Genomic DNA, 15526 nt, shown 5'->3' on the forward strand with positions numbered 1-15526 from the left:
ATGAGCCACCGCATCCTGATGCGCAGAAACTTTATGATATGCTAAATGCTGATGATAATGAGTTGTGGCCTGGTTGCAAGAAACATTCACAGTTGTCATATGTGGTTCGGCTAATGAGTTTGAAAGCAGAGTTTCATTGGCCTGAGAAGTGTTATGATCGAGTCACATAACTGATCAAAGAAGGGTTTCCAAGTGATGATGATTTATTGCCAAATAGCTTTTATAGCACCAAAAAATTATTGCGTGGCATAGGATTACCGGTTGAAAAAATTGACTGTTGTCCAAATAATTGTATGATTTTTTGGCGAGACGACAGTTTGTTACACACATGCAGACATTGTGGCGAATCACACTTTCAAGACCAAAATGTTGGTTCTATAGCGGATAAAAACAAACAGGTGGCTAAAGCAAAGATGTATTATTTTCCTCTGACTCCTCGATTGCAAAGACTATATGCATCCAAAGCCACAGCTAAAGAAATGCGTTGGCATTCTTCATCTACTGATGATGGAGTTATGCGACATCCGGCAGACTCTCCTGCGTGGAAGCACATTAATAATACATTCCCCGAATTTGCTTCAGATTGCCGTAATGTGCGATTAGGACTTTCAACGGATGGTTTTCAACCATTTGGCCAATCAGGGAAGCAGTACTCCTCGTGGCCAGTTATCTTAACACCTTACAATCTTCCTCCTTGGCTATGTATGAAGGAACATTTCATGTTCTTCACAGTGTTAGTTCCCGGGCCGCGTAATCCTAAAGATAAGTTGGATGTTTTTCTACAACCATTAATAGATGAACTGAAACAGTTTTGGGAAGTGGGTGTGCCTACCTATGATATTTCATTGAAGCAAAATTTTCAAATGCGAGCAATGTTGATGTGGACCATAAGCGATTTTCCAGCATATTCTATGTTGTCTGGATGTAGTACAGCTGGAAGATTAGCTTGTCCTCATTGCATGGAAAACACTGATGCGTTTACTTTAGAGAGAAGTGGTAAACAATCATGGTTTGACAATCATCGAAAATTCTTACCTACTAATCATCCATTTCGAAAGAATAAAAAAGCATTCCGTAAAAACACGATGATCCTAGATGGCCCACCAGAACCAAAGTCAGGAGAAGAAATCTTGAACGAGATAGATACATTAGGTTTGGTAAGAGTGATGGATGACTTCAATGACATGAACAAGATTGTCTCAAGTCGTGCTAGATCTGGATGGAAGAAAAGAAGCATCTTCTGGGATCTCCCTTTGAAGGGTCGGGTTTTTGCACGTGTGTCGTGTGCACGTGTCCCTCCTTTCAACAAGATTTATAATTTTCCCACTAATGCAACAAATATTACTAAGTATAAGCGGCAAGAGCGGGGTCGAACCACAGAGACTATGGACCTACTCGAGATTGATTCCATGACACAAGCGGAAAGGGGGTCGGCTGCTGCCACGCATTCATTGAGTGGGTTAAAAATCTAATCTACTTGACCTGGCGGAATTAAACCGGACTCTATTTACCTGACCTAGGAGACGGGAGAAGTACGGAAGGAAAATAAAACACGAAAATATTTTTCATCAATTTAATAAATCATGAAAGCAACTAAAGAAAACAATTGAAACTTACTAACCAAGCTAAAGGCTTTCCTAAAATAGGCAGACAAAGTGTAAAAGTAAAGTGGGGACCATTTTTCTCAAACTAGTTGGGCTGACAGAAAAGCTGGAAAACCAAAAAGCAAAAGCAAAAAGCAGATCTGATTCTCTAACTAACTCCTACTTCATCTTCTCCAAATAACCAAGTAAAAACAGAGCATAGAACAGAGCTTCAACACCATTGACGAAATAAAACAGAGCATGCTTCAAAACGAGACGTAAACACGAAATTCAAGCTAGAACTACCAGATCTACGCTACTGGGTCAAGCAGAAAACGAAATGAACACAGATTACCTTGCATGCATCACCTAAACTATCGGATCTCAGAAATCGAGCACGTGAACAACTAAATCTCAACCTCTAAACTACTGGAAATCATGTAAACAACATGGATCTAAACATCTAAGCTACCAATTGCGAAAAGCATCCAAGAAACATAAGTAAAAACATCATCAACATGAAAATAAACACCAAAGCTTCATAAAACTGGAAATGAGTCGAGATCCAACGGTGAAGTCGTCAATTCCTCCGATGAAACCATTGAACTCAGCTAAGAAAGCAACAAACTATCTAACTAAACTAAGAGAGCGGTGGCGTTAAGCGCCTATGAGAGCTTCCTACCTAAACTACGATAGCGTTAAGCGCTACCTCTTCATTGTGGAAAGCTTCTATTTATAGAGTGGCTTTAACTTCAACCCTAAGGAAACTTCTTGTCGGTATTTGACCATTTTACCCTTGCAATAATTGAGGATCTTCATGTCAGCACGCCATTCTGTCTCTTTGACCAGGTAGATGACTTTTTCTGCACTTTTGCTCCATTTCTACTCTTGTCGTTAACTTCCTGATTCTCCTAGGTCCGAGCGACGACTTCTGGTATTTTACTTCAAAATCAGCTATTTTGCATCTGCCAGGTCAATTAGCACAAACTCTTGAATCCAGTAGATTTCTGCACACTTAAGCTCAAAATTTGTGCATTATCTCCCCCAAAAGTATATAATATCACCCAAAACCAATGCATGAAACGAGCCTTATCACCCTTACTGGAAGAAACTATTGATTCGACATAATTTGGATGTAATGCGCGTTGAAAAAAATGTCTTTGATAATGTATTTAATGCCGTGCTTAACGTCCAAGGGAAGACTAAGGACACATCAAAGTCGAAAGAAGAGCTCGATAAATATTGTGCCAGACCTAAATTAAAGCGTAACGAGGAGACTGGGAAGTTTCCAAAAGCTTCATACACCCTTGACAATCGTGAAAAGAAAGTCTTGTGTGAATGGGTCAGAGGTCTTCGATTTCCAGATGGATATGTGTCTAATATGGGTAGATGTGTTGATTTGAGGAAGCTAAAGATGTTTGGAATGAAAAGTCATAATTGTCATGTGTTCATGCAACGCATACTACCTGTTGCGTTTCGTGAACTTCTTACTCAAAATGTTTGGAAGGCTATCAAAGAGTTATGTCTATTTTTCAAGGACTTGACGTCTAAAGCAATAAGAATTGAAGATATGGGTAGGCTAAGTGATAACATTCCAATAATTTTGTGCAATCTTGAACGTATTTTCCCACCTAGTTTCTTTGACTCAATGGAGCATCTGCCAGTTCATTTAGCCGATGAAGCTCGTCTTGCTGGGCCAGTTCAGTTTCGATGGATGTATCCATTTGAAAGGTATAAATTGATATTTATATAAACATACAAATATAATATCTTAAAATATTTTTATATATTTTGTCTTATAGGTACCTTAGAAGGTTAAAAAACAATGTCAAGAACAAAGCACGAGTTGAAGGATCCATATACAATGCTTATTTGGTAGAAGAAGTTTCTACATTTTGTTCATATTATTTCGAGGATCATGTGAAAACAAAGATAAGGAATGAGCCTCGTAATTATGGCGGAGAAAGTAATAGTGTTCTTGAGGGGCCCGATGTTATTTTGGTTTTCAAACATGCGGGACGCCCACTTGGAAAAATGTCAGTTAGATACATGGATACTAGAGAATACAATGCTGCGCATACATACATTCTACTCAATTGTCCTAAGGTCACAACTACATATCTGAAGTGAGTAATATCGTATCTTCCTAATTTTATCTTCAAATGCACAGTAGTAAATATCTAACTCGTATTCTTTTACTTTTTTTGAAAGATTGTTTGAAGATGAAATGATACGATCAAATCCAAGGCTATCACATTCTGAGTTAGGAAATCTTGTTGACACACAATTTGTTGATTGGTTCAAAAGATTTGTAAGATGCCAGCCACCGAATGATGTGAACAAATATATCCAGGATCTTTCGAAAGGACCTTTGTTAGAGGTTAAAACATATCATGGATATGTTATTAATGGGTATAGATTTCATACACTATCATATCAGTCACGTCGAGCTACTATGAATAGTGGAGTTTGTATAAAGGGTGAAATATTTGGCACTGATAAGATGGATTTTTATGGCCGATTGATTGAGGTTTGTGTGTTACATTATCCTAGTATGCCAATCAAAAGGACCACATTATTTAAATGTGAATGGTTTGATCCATCAACTTCTGGGACAGTGGTTCAAAAGGATTTCAAATTGGTTTCTATAAACCACACGCGTAAGTATAATAAGTATGAGCCATTTGTCTTAGCAAATCAAGCCACCCAAGTGTATTATTGCTCGTATCCTAGCATGAATCAGGTAAAAAAGGATTGGTGGGAAGTGTGTAAGGTGAAAGCAAGGTCTAAGGTTGAACTTCCGAACCCGACAACATCAACAATAGAGCCACCGTTCCAAGAGGATGAAATGCTTGTGCCTTTGTTAGATATGAATCTAGCAATTGGTGATGATACTCCAATACTTCATCCAAATGGTGGGATGATAGATATCAATGATGTTGATGAATACCCTTCGGATGAAGATATAGTATTTTCTGATGATGAAAATATTGATATAGATGATGAGTAATATCATAATGTATGAGATATAGATGATGATTCTAGAGCAGGAGCTGCTGCTGTCAGTTTTTATTTTTTTCACTATATGGATCATTTTTTTTTCTCTTTTTTATTTTACTAGCATTCATTATGGATTTTGCTAAATGAATGAAATTTATAGTTTAAACTTCCACATAATCCATTGATGTTGTACTTGATTTTTTTTTTTATCAGCATAAATTTTGATAACAGTAGTATATGTCAAATATATATCCCTTTGATCTTGTACTTGATATATCTATTTCCTATTTTTTCCGGTGCATGCCAAAGTTCAAACTATGTCCACAGGAAATTGTCTTATATTATTATACAAAGATCAAGTTGTGCATTCTTCTCTCTTTAGTTTATTCTTTCTTTTCTTGGGTAGAGTGGCTTGACCAGAAACACATGAATATTTACTAATGTTCACTTATGTTTTTTGCAGTGATTTAGATATGTATATATCATCGTCGTGGTCATCACAATATCGCCGGCGAGTCCTCTCAAATGTGATCAACCGAACAAAACATCCATGAGAATGTTGATGTCATGAAAGATGATGACCATGTAGTGCCTGATAGGAGGATCAAGTATTAATTTGATTAATTGTGATTCTCTTTATAAGTCTTCTGAAGGCATCTTTCTTTTTCTTACGCCATAAAGATTCTTTACCAAACTTTTATACTCCATATATAGCATAAAATTTGCTTTTCACTTTTTTTTCGTTTTCTTTTTGTCATAAAAATTTATTGGTTTGAGATTATTGTTTATGTAATTGCAGAGATTGTTTTGCTTATATAGTATTTTAAAATTTATTTTCCATTTAAAGAAATATTTTGATATGATAGATTACCTAGTTTATTTCATACAGTTCATCAATTGCATACGTTAGGAAAAAAAGTTAGTACAAAAATAGTGCGGTTCACCTTCCCAAATTCTCCGATTCTTTTATTCATATTCATATAGCTCAGATTGTTATACTATAGTTTAAACCCATGAAACAAATGTGATTCAAAATTAATTTAGCAGATTCATAAATCAAGAATCCAGATTTGAATTTGGTGATTATTTGCATTTGATATACAATTTTTACAGCATTTGCAAAATAAATATACAATTTTTCGTTAGAATAAATTTTTTTTTTAATTTGAAGATATTTAATTTAAAATTTAATATTTTCTTAAATTATTACGGAATGATTAGCATAGTTTATTTTAAGTTAATTCCTATTTATATAAGTTTATGTAAGTACAATTTATGTAAGTTTATTGTTATCCAAATAAAGATAAACGTACATAAACTGTACACGTACAAAATACCCCTAAATTTTAAATTTAATTGAATTATATATGAATTAATTTTGTTATTACTTAATAGTAGTAATACAAAAGAAGTGACATAGGAAATTCATAACAAATTTTCATATGATTTTGAGTTTTATGTAAAATAAATATTTTCCCGCGGTAGTAAAGTCATTTTTTTTTGTTATGGATATTAAGGAAGAGATATTAAAGTATATTAAATGAAGAGATAATAAAATAGGTAAGAGGGAAAAGTAGAGAGAATATTAATAAAGGTATAAGAGAATGAATTGAGTAGTAGAGGGAAAAGATGTTGCTTTTTGCTAAAAAGGGAAACGATATTACTAAAATAGAAAAATAACTCAACTATCATGGAACGAAAGGAGTACAATTTTTAAATAAAATAATATATTTTTCTTAAATTTGTAGACACTTAAGTTCAAATTTAATATTTTCCATAACCTGTATATGTGTATAATACCTTTAAATTTTAAATTTAATTGAGTTATTTATGATATTAGTTTTGTTAATAGAATAGCAATAAAAATAAGTGACATAAGGAAATTTGTAACAAATATTCACACGATCAAATCCAAAACAAATATACAATTTTTAAATAATGTTTTAATTAGTTTTATGTCATTTAATTAGCTGATGTTTTTGTTTAAGCTGCAAATAAAATTCTATTTTATTTCTTTTATTTCAACAGGATAGAAGATTGATATAAATCATTGGAAATTGTGGAACATAATTAGAGTATTAATTAGATACTAATATAATTAACTCAACTCACACACCACAACGCACGACTCTAAGCCTTCCTCCTACGTCGCTTCAACTTCACTGCCTCTCTCAACGCAACTGCTGGGTCCTCGACGCCGCCGCCGCCTCCTCGACGACGCCGACAAGGCCTCCTCGTCGTCATCTTCCGCATCCCTGCTTCTCCTCTCACGGTTTTTTCTCCCCCTCTCCCTATCTCTATCTTTCCCGCAGTGCTCATCTAAATTTTGCATTGCTTGTGAATGGGTGTTCCCTCATATTTTGAATAAGGCCAAAGAGAAGCACCAATTTTAGAATGTATGGCAAAAGGGTTATAGTTTATGTTCGATCAATTCTATTGGGGAATTTATGTTTAGTCGGCACTTTTGCTTAATTAGGATTATTGTTTCTTACTGATTTTAGTTTTTGGTTAACTAGAATGATGTTTTTGTGTTTGAAAAGCCATCCGAAGAGTACACTAGGGATTAGAACTTTAGTACATTATGAGAGAGTTGAATTATGAACTGCTGCAGTGTTGCAATCTGCCGCTGCAATTCTTTTCTCTTTAGTTTATTTCTATTCCTTTCTTTTCTTGTGGGGAGTGGCTTGACCAGAAACACATGAATATTTACTAATGTTCACTTATGTTTTTTGCAGTGATTTAGATATGTATCATCGTCGTGACCATCACACTACCACCGGCGAGTCCTCTCAAATGAGATCAACCGAACGAAACATCCACGAGAATGTCGATGACATGGAAGATGATGACCATGTAGTGCCTGATAGGAGGATAAAAATTGAAAGGGATCCACACTCTGGGTTTGCTATGTTGAATATTAATTAAGACTCTTGTTATTATATATTAACTAATATTAAAATATTGTAGGAAATTATTGACACATTGGTAGATGGCAAGTAAAATTACCTCATCATTTCACTAAATCCGAAATCCAACGGGTTTTACCTGGGCTAAAACCCCAGATGACGTTAAGAATGGTTACTTTGAGGAGTTTCGAGTAAGTATTAGTTTGATTAATTTAGCAGATTCATAAATCAAGAATCCAGATTTGAATTTGGTGATTATTTGCATTTGATATAATGCGTGGTGTGTGAGAATATGGAGTACAATTTTTACAACATTTGCAATCATAGAATGTGCATATATGTGCAGTTTGTTTAGACCTTAGATTTCACTTTCACGTACTATTTTTGGATGGTTGGAGTATTTTAATTGATTTGTTTATGTTACTGACATGGTTTACTTCCAAATATAGCAAATGTAATACTATCTGATTTGTACAGTTTGATTACATTCTTGTTTTTAAATTTCATTTGCATAGCATTTTACACATCTATGTATTTTCTCACTTGTGTTCTGATTTTGAATTGCTTTATTGACTTTTTGGATATTGCCTACAAATATATTTTAATTTTTTATTTTTCTACAGAAATCATATTTCTGGCCCGATTCATGGGAGCAGGAGGTGTGGGTCCTTTGGAAAAAGAAAGCTGCAATCAGATTCTCGTCCTTTATTACCAGCTTAAAAAAGTTTAACGCTCCTAATAAAGCAAGACCGGGTTACGTGTCAGAAGTGATGTGGAAAGGATTACTAGAGCATTGGAAGGATCCCGACGTGATGCATAAATCAATACTTGCAAAAAAGGCCAGACTTTCCGAGCCAGATGGTCCCGGAACCGGATACAGTAAGAATTACGGAGGCTCAACTTCAGTTGCAGCAAAAGCTCAAAAGTTGGTAAGTGTTATATATATACACCTATAGGGATGTATTCAAATCCTTTTCATATCTTTTGTCATTTTTTCTTCTTAATCCTAGCCCCCACGATTTTGTCATCTGACGGTTAGATTAATGTCACGTGTCATTTAATAATGCACATTTTCATTCTAATAATGCACAGCGGCTAATAATGCAACATTATGGACTAATAATGCACATTTTCATTCTAATAATGCACATCGGCTAATAATGCAACATTATAGACTAATAATGCATTGATCACAACCATCCAATTCAAGGATCCAAGGGTTGAGATTAAGAAGGAAATAGGACACTTAGGGTGCAAAGGAGCCTAACGCACGATGTATTCAAATCCTTTTCATATCTTTTGTCCTTTTTCCTTCTTAATCCTAGCCCCACGATTTTGTCATCTGACGGTTAGATTAATGCCACGTGTCATTTAATAATGCACATTTTCATTCTAATAATGCACAGCGGCTAATAATGCAACATTATAGACTAATAATGCACATTTTCATTCTAATAATGCACAACGGCTAATAATGCAACATTATAGACTAATAATGCATTGATCACAACCATCCAATTCAAGGATCCAAGGGCTGAGATTAAGAAGGAAATAGGACACTTAGGGTGCAAAGGAGCCTAACGCACCCCTACACCTATATATATATATATATATATATATATATATATAAAATTCATTTCGCAATAATGTTTGTTTTATTATATTTTTAATAAATAGGCAAAAGAAAAAGGTGTTCTCATTGCTGAAGTTTCATATGAATCACAAGATTTTAGTAGCGGATACTCTTTGTCGGAAATCCGTTGCTAAAACTTAGCAGCGGATTTTGTACGCTGCAAGCCATTTGGCAGCAAGGTTTTTAGCGGCGGACACTATCTGCTACATCCGTTGCTAATGTGATTTAGCAACGGAATTAACTTATTTAGTAACGGAAACCTCCGTTGCTAAATCACAAGATTTTTGTAGTGATTAAAATGATTGTAGTTGAATTATATACCATTAGCTCACGTGTATTTTATTTAATAGTCTTCATTTTATATTGATATAATATAATTGACAATCATAGATATCAATATTTAGATCTCACTTGAATGATTTAAAATTAATGGAATATAACTTTTATAGACGATCGAATTGTGACAAAAATATGTGAACTTGTCCCGTGTAGGTTTGTAATTTGGGTCACACTGAAAAACTGAGTCCAGTTAATTTTTTAAAATTATTTATGTCTTTGTTTTTTTTAGTACGTACAGTATGTTTTATAGCTTGATTCTCTGACTTTGACCAGTGACAGGACTCTGAGTGCAGTGCGGTTTGTGCTGTGTGATATCACTCGATCTAACAGGTCCAGAGGATTCGACTAGACTTCAGAGGCTAGAAGATCATGAAACTATCAGAAAGGGGTCGTTGGGTGCACTCTATTCCTTCAAAAACCTCAACCCACTATACTACAACTTAGCACAGGGAAGTAAAGGATCGATCCCACGAGGACGAAGGTGCTACGAAACTGCATTTGAGGATGTTTTGGGAAAAAGGGATTGGCTGCTGCCACGCAATTTTGTGGGTCGAGAACTTAAACTACTGGGTCTGAGAGATAAGCAAAACTTTACTCTACCTATTGGGTCTAATAGATCAGAAGAACTTTACTCTACCTACTGGGTCTAAGAACTGAGAGCGTACGGAACATACATGACTTAGAGAAACCGAGATATTTTAAAGTTCTAAAACAACTGGAGTAAACTTAACTAGACGGACTTTCCTAATTTGGACAGACAAACATAAAGCAAAAAGCAAGACAAGTTTCCTTAAACTACCAGCGTCTGGAAAAGCATGCAGAAAAGTAAAAGAGACAAAGTGGATCGTACTGACAAGGTCTGGAGGATATGCAGAAAAAGTAAAGTACATGCAGAAAAGTACTGACATAAAGCAGATCTGGTTCTAACTACCAACAACTTCATCTTCTTCGGGAATCAAACGAGAATAGCAGGTAAAACAGAGTTTTAAACACCATGAAAACAGAGCAAACTTTAGATCTAGACTTAAAACGAGAAATTGAAGCCTAAAATAACAGATCTACGCTACTGGACCTAAAGGATGCAGAAACAGAAAGTAAATAGCCATAATCATGCACAACGTAAACATCAAGCACCAAATATGCGAAACTTCAACTCTAAAACACCAAGATTCAACAAATCCAAACATCTCCATATGCAAATCCCCAACCTCCAACAACAAACCAACAGATCTCAGCTCCAAACATCCAACAACAAACAAGAACGAAAACTAAAAGCAAGAGATGAACATAAACTCAGAGATAACCAACCAAAAACAAACATAAACTTCCATAATAACTAGAAACAAGTCTGAATCCAGTAGATCAAAGTCAGAAGCTAAAGTTGCGAAACTTAAAACCAACAAGTTCTAAACGAAAGCAAGTAAAGATTGTTTCTTCGCCTTCACAAGGCGGTGTTACACAGCAAAATAACGATGATGATGAGAACCACAGTGGCCAGAATCTTCCATATCCAAGTGCGCAGCAGTCGAAATGAAAATTTGAAGTATGGAACTAGAACTAGAGCTAGGAAAGCGTAGAAGTGGTTGTTCACGTCTCCGTCACTGTCTTGTTCTTCAAGGTTGAGCTCCTTATATATGTGAGGCTTTGATCCCTAGGGTATCCCTCTGGTGATTTGACGCTCTTGCCCTTGAGTAAGACTTCTTTAAAATAATCTACTCTCGCCCCATTCTGCTCCCGTCGCCAATTTTTGATTCTCCCAGGTCCGAACGACGACTTCTGATTTTTGCTTCAATTTCATCTCTTTTGCATCTGCCAGGTCCGGTAACAGCAACTCCTAGGTCCGGCAGATTTACTACGCACCTGAACTCAATAACGCACATTAGCGCCCCAAATGCACAGAATTTTAACCCTAAACCGATACATGAAACGAGCCTTATCAACCAGAAAAAATTACTTTATAGTAGTACTCCTATATGGTTATAGAATGACAAATCTAGACCTATTTCGAATGATTTACAATTTTATATCATAGTACTACTAATACTAATAATAAACATAAGTACTGACGTACTCCCTCCGTCCGCCATTAGGAGTCTCATTCCTTGGCGTCACGGGTTTTAAGAAATGTTAAGAAAAGTGGGTGGAAAAAAGTTAGTGGAATAGAAGTCTCACTTGTATATATTAGTTTTAAATGAAATGTGAGTGAAATGAGTTAGGTGAAGGTGTGACCTTATTATGGTAAAAGTGAACCGAGACTCCTATTCGCAGACGGACTAAAATGGAAAAAACAGGACTCCTATTCGCGGATGGAGGGAGTATTACACAATTTTAGAGTACTTCACAAGACTAACGGAATAACCCATCAAGACATTAATTGACTTTGGCAATTCTAATTTCCAAAATGGGCAAATGACATTAACTAGATTTAGTAATCAAATATATTGGGCAGAAATCCATTTGACATTAGTGAGAATTTTTTTCATCATTTATTTTGCATAAATGCCTACTTGCTTAGAGAGGGAAATTAGTCACCTCTCAGATTTTATGACAACTTTTTAATGTATTGGAAAATTAATTATATCCATCTCAGATCCTATTAATTGGTTCAGAACTATTTAAGGTCCAACTTCGCATTATTTAATTTCCAATACATTTGACTATTCCATAAGCACAATAGTTATAGTATACTGCACATGTAATATAACTAGTCTATCCTGTTCTCCCTGATGTAGTAAAAATCATTTTATTCAAATAATGTACATGTGCTACTCTTATTGCACTATAAGAAAACTGATTTTTAAGGATAAAAAATAGAGACGTAATTACCTCCATTGAATTTTTTTTTAAAATAACAACAATTTAAACCGCAAAAAAAAATGTCCTTAAAGTAATAATAAATTAACTTCATTTGTTGTTTTGTTATGATACTTTTATTTGCGTCCTCTAATTTTAATTGGGACACCAATAATAAGGACGCTTTTTGAAGTGTTGGTGATCCATTTAGAAATTCTTAAATGCATTAAAAAAAATATTCTTTAAGCATCTTCATAAATATTTATAGTAATCTAATTCTAATGTGCTATGTTAACTTTGGAGATCACGTAAGCATATATATTTGTGTTGGTATTTATAATAGTTATAAAAATATTTGTAAATAATTCTGAAAATAACACATGGAGTGATGGACATATGTATGTATGAGTTTTTTTTTTTTTTTTTCCTGTGCATGGATCTTAAACGAGATATTTTAATGGTGTATTGAATAAGTTGAAGCTGTGATATTTATAAATGATTTTTTTTAATTTATAAATGAAATCCCACCTACAAATAAGTCTAATGGCTAAAATGTTAAAATACCCCCATCCCCTTAGAAATTTATACATCCATTTAGAATATTCCTAAATCGGAAGAATATTACCTGAAATAATTGATTGCCCTTGAATGGGGTAATATTCCAAGTGGACCCCTAGCTCCATCATACTGAATTTTACAATATTCTGTCTCAAAAATATAAAGTGAGAATATTTTTAAAACAGTCAGTATAATTGGATATTTACAATACTTTTCCTGTTTTCCATGTCCCAATTTGTATATGTCGACATAAGAAGAATAGAAAAATATTATACGATGGAAAATGGGAGAAAATTAGGTATTAGTGCAGTATCTCATTTAATTAAAGACTCTTCACTCATTTGTCTTCATTAATATTTTCAAATCGAATTTATTTTAACTAAAAGCAATAATTAACTTATTTAATCTTAGGTAAAATATATGCGCGCCCAATCTTCTTAACTTGTAATAAATTTTCCTATTTGAGCTTAAATAAAATTACATGAGTAGCTCTTGAAAAAAATGCAAAAATGTTAAGACTTCTTATAGTTTTCAAAGTTATGATTAATGAAAGGTGTGAAATAGTACTTATGTCAGTCAAAGGGTCTTACATATAGAAATAAACAAGGGTTGAATTATTTTATAAAAAAATTACTCTAGTATGGTAAATTAAGAGGAAAATACATTATTTGTAGTTGTGAGTCCCAAAATTGTTATATTTTTCTTCTATTGAGGAAATGTTACAAGAGTATTTGACATAGCCCACTTAAGATAAACAAAAATGGGCCGAAATCATATGAGAATATTCACAACCATTATTCACCTAAAAAAGACAGAATATTCATACCTATCAACACTAGAATCAGTATTTGCATATCAAACGCAAGTGCAATAATATAAGGGAATATAATGTGGTCCATGTTATTAAATTCGCGTCTTGTTTTGTCCTGAATAAATAATAATGAATATATATGTTTTTGCTATCCAATTTATTCTACTATTATTCAAAAGTTTTTTGTAATAAATCATGTACTGTCTAATTAAATAGGAGTAGTATAGTACTACTTATTTGAAAATGACAAATTGTTTTTTTTTTTTTTTTTTTGTAATGTATACTTATAGGTTACTACAAAAGTAGTTTAACTCGAGTGAATGGAAATGCAAATAAGTCTAAAAATTTAGCAATAAGACATCTCCTAGTTTTGTGGGTTTAGGTCCAATAAAAGTGTGTAAATTAAGGCCCAAAATAGATAGAGCTCCAAATCTATATTTATTGTTCTTAAATAAATAAATAAATAAATAAAGTTCTTAGCGTCCTATAGGGTTAAAAATGAACAAATTCTTTTAGCCCTATATAGAGTTAACAAATTGGAACCAAATATAGCTTGTGATTTGCAAAAAACTTTGGACCTTAATCTACACTTTTATTGGAGTCTAGCTATTTTGGGCCTTAAACAAAAACACTTAAAAATATACTCTTAAATTCAATTACATCATGTAAAATTGTTACCAGAAGACCATGAATGATGCAGTGTGATATCTAAAGTAATTATTTTAAATATCTAAATATAAGTATCGTACTCCATATCAAGAAAGTAAACACAATTTCGTCATGGAAGAATTTTAAGCGAACCAACGAATTAGAAATAATACTTAATAATTTTCAATGGCCACGTACAATTATAATCCATTTTTAATTAAAATAGTGTATGGTAGAACAGTTTGGTCAAACAGAAACAGACAATAAATTAGATAGTTGTAATTGTAAATTTGTGGAGTAATAAATTGAGCGAAGTTGAAATTGCGTGAGAACGGAATGGTTTATTATTAATTTTCTACCAATATAAATTTATAAGAAACCTTACTGACAAATAAAGTCAACAACAGCTAAGAATGGAGCATGAAAATTAAATGAAGTTTGAAATTGTGGACTACCTATTTCTGGTTGAATTAGAATAAAGTTGTCCACAAGCTTTATCTATTAATCGACAAATCGTATGGATACCTTTTTCTTTAATTTAATATTTGTGGAATTCTGCCAACCCAAAATCATAGACTCGGGTCAATAATCATTTTAAGTCAACCTATATCCTCTTGTAGTAGTATTATGTATGAGCTTGTTGCAATGAAGTATAATGCAATACACCCCTTATCCCGGGGTAGCCGGAGGTGTAATCGTGCTGAACATTGAGTATTGATCACTGTAATAACTATCGCAATCACGATGTTTTCACAATCGTGGATCCACCAAGTCACGGTGCTTCATTCGCAATGGTTCCATCATCAAGATAAAACCATCGTGGTATCCACTAGGTCACAATAGCACATACACAATGGTTCCACCACCATGATAAAACCATCGTGGTCTTGGTAGCTCACTCGTAGTAGTGATTGTCACCATCGCCGAGCATATAAACATGGCCACTCACAACCATCCAACAACAATTTCAAATATCCACGAATTCAAAACCATCATAAATTAAAGAGTGAACTACAAAAATGGTCCCTGGACTATGGGTTTATCTCGCCCATAGTCCCTGGACTTTAAAAATATCGCCAGTAGTCCCTGGACTAAGGGTTTATCTCGAAATTGGTCTTTTTGGCTTTTTTTGGTACGAAAATACCCTTTGATATTATTTTGGGGGGTTTAGGCAATTTGGTCTTTTTACACTTTTAACATTTTAAATCTGATATTATTTTAGTTATGTACTAACTTTGACATTATTTTAAAATTA

General features: G+C 33.9%; 1 protein-coding gene across 1 annotated transcript; it reads left to right on the forward strand.

The window, feature by feature from the left end:
• Positions 1 to 500: 500 nt before the first annotated feature.
• Positions 501 to 4593, forward strand: LOC148929310 (uncharacterized). The gene is made up of 4 exons (XM_089056790.1): positions 501 to 1265; positions 2671 to 3314; positions 3386 to 3709; positions 3795 to 4593. Exons 1-4 carry the CDS (start codon positions 516 to 518, stop codon positions 4591 to 4593), a joined length of 2517 nt encoding a protein of 838 aa, XP_088912916.1. The 5' UTR covers positions 501 to 515.
• The last annotated feature ends 10933 nt before the right edge of the window (positions 4594 to 15526 follow it).

Source organism: Salvia hispanica, chromosome 4 (assembly GCF_029641045.1).
Source record: "Salvia hispanica isolate PSC_SH4W2 chromosome 4, Shi_PSC_v1, whole genome shotgun sequence".
NCBI lineage: Eukaryota > Viridiplantae > Streptophyta > Magnoliopsida > Lamiales > Lamiaceae > Salvia > Salvia hispanica.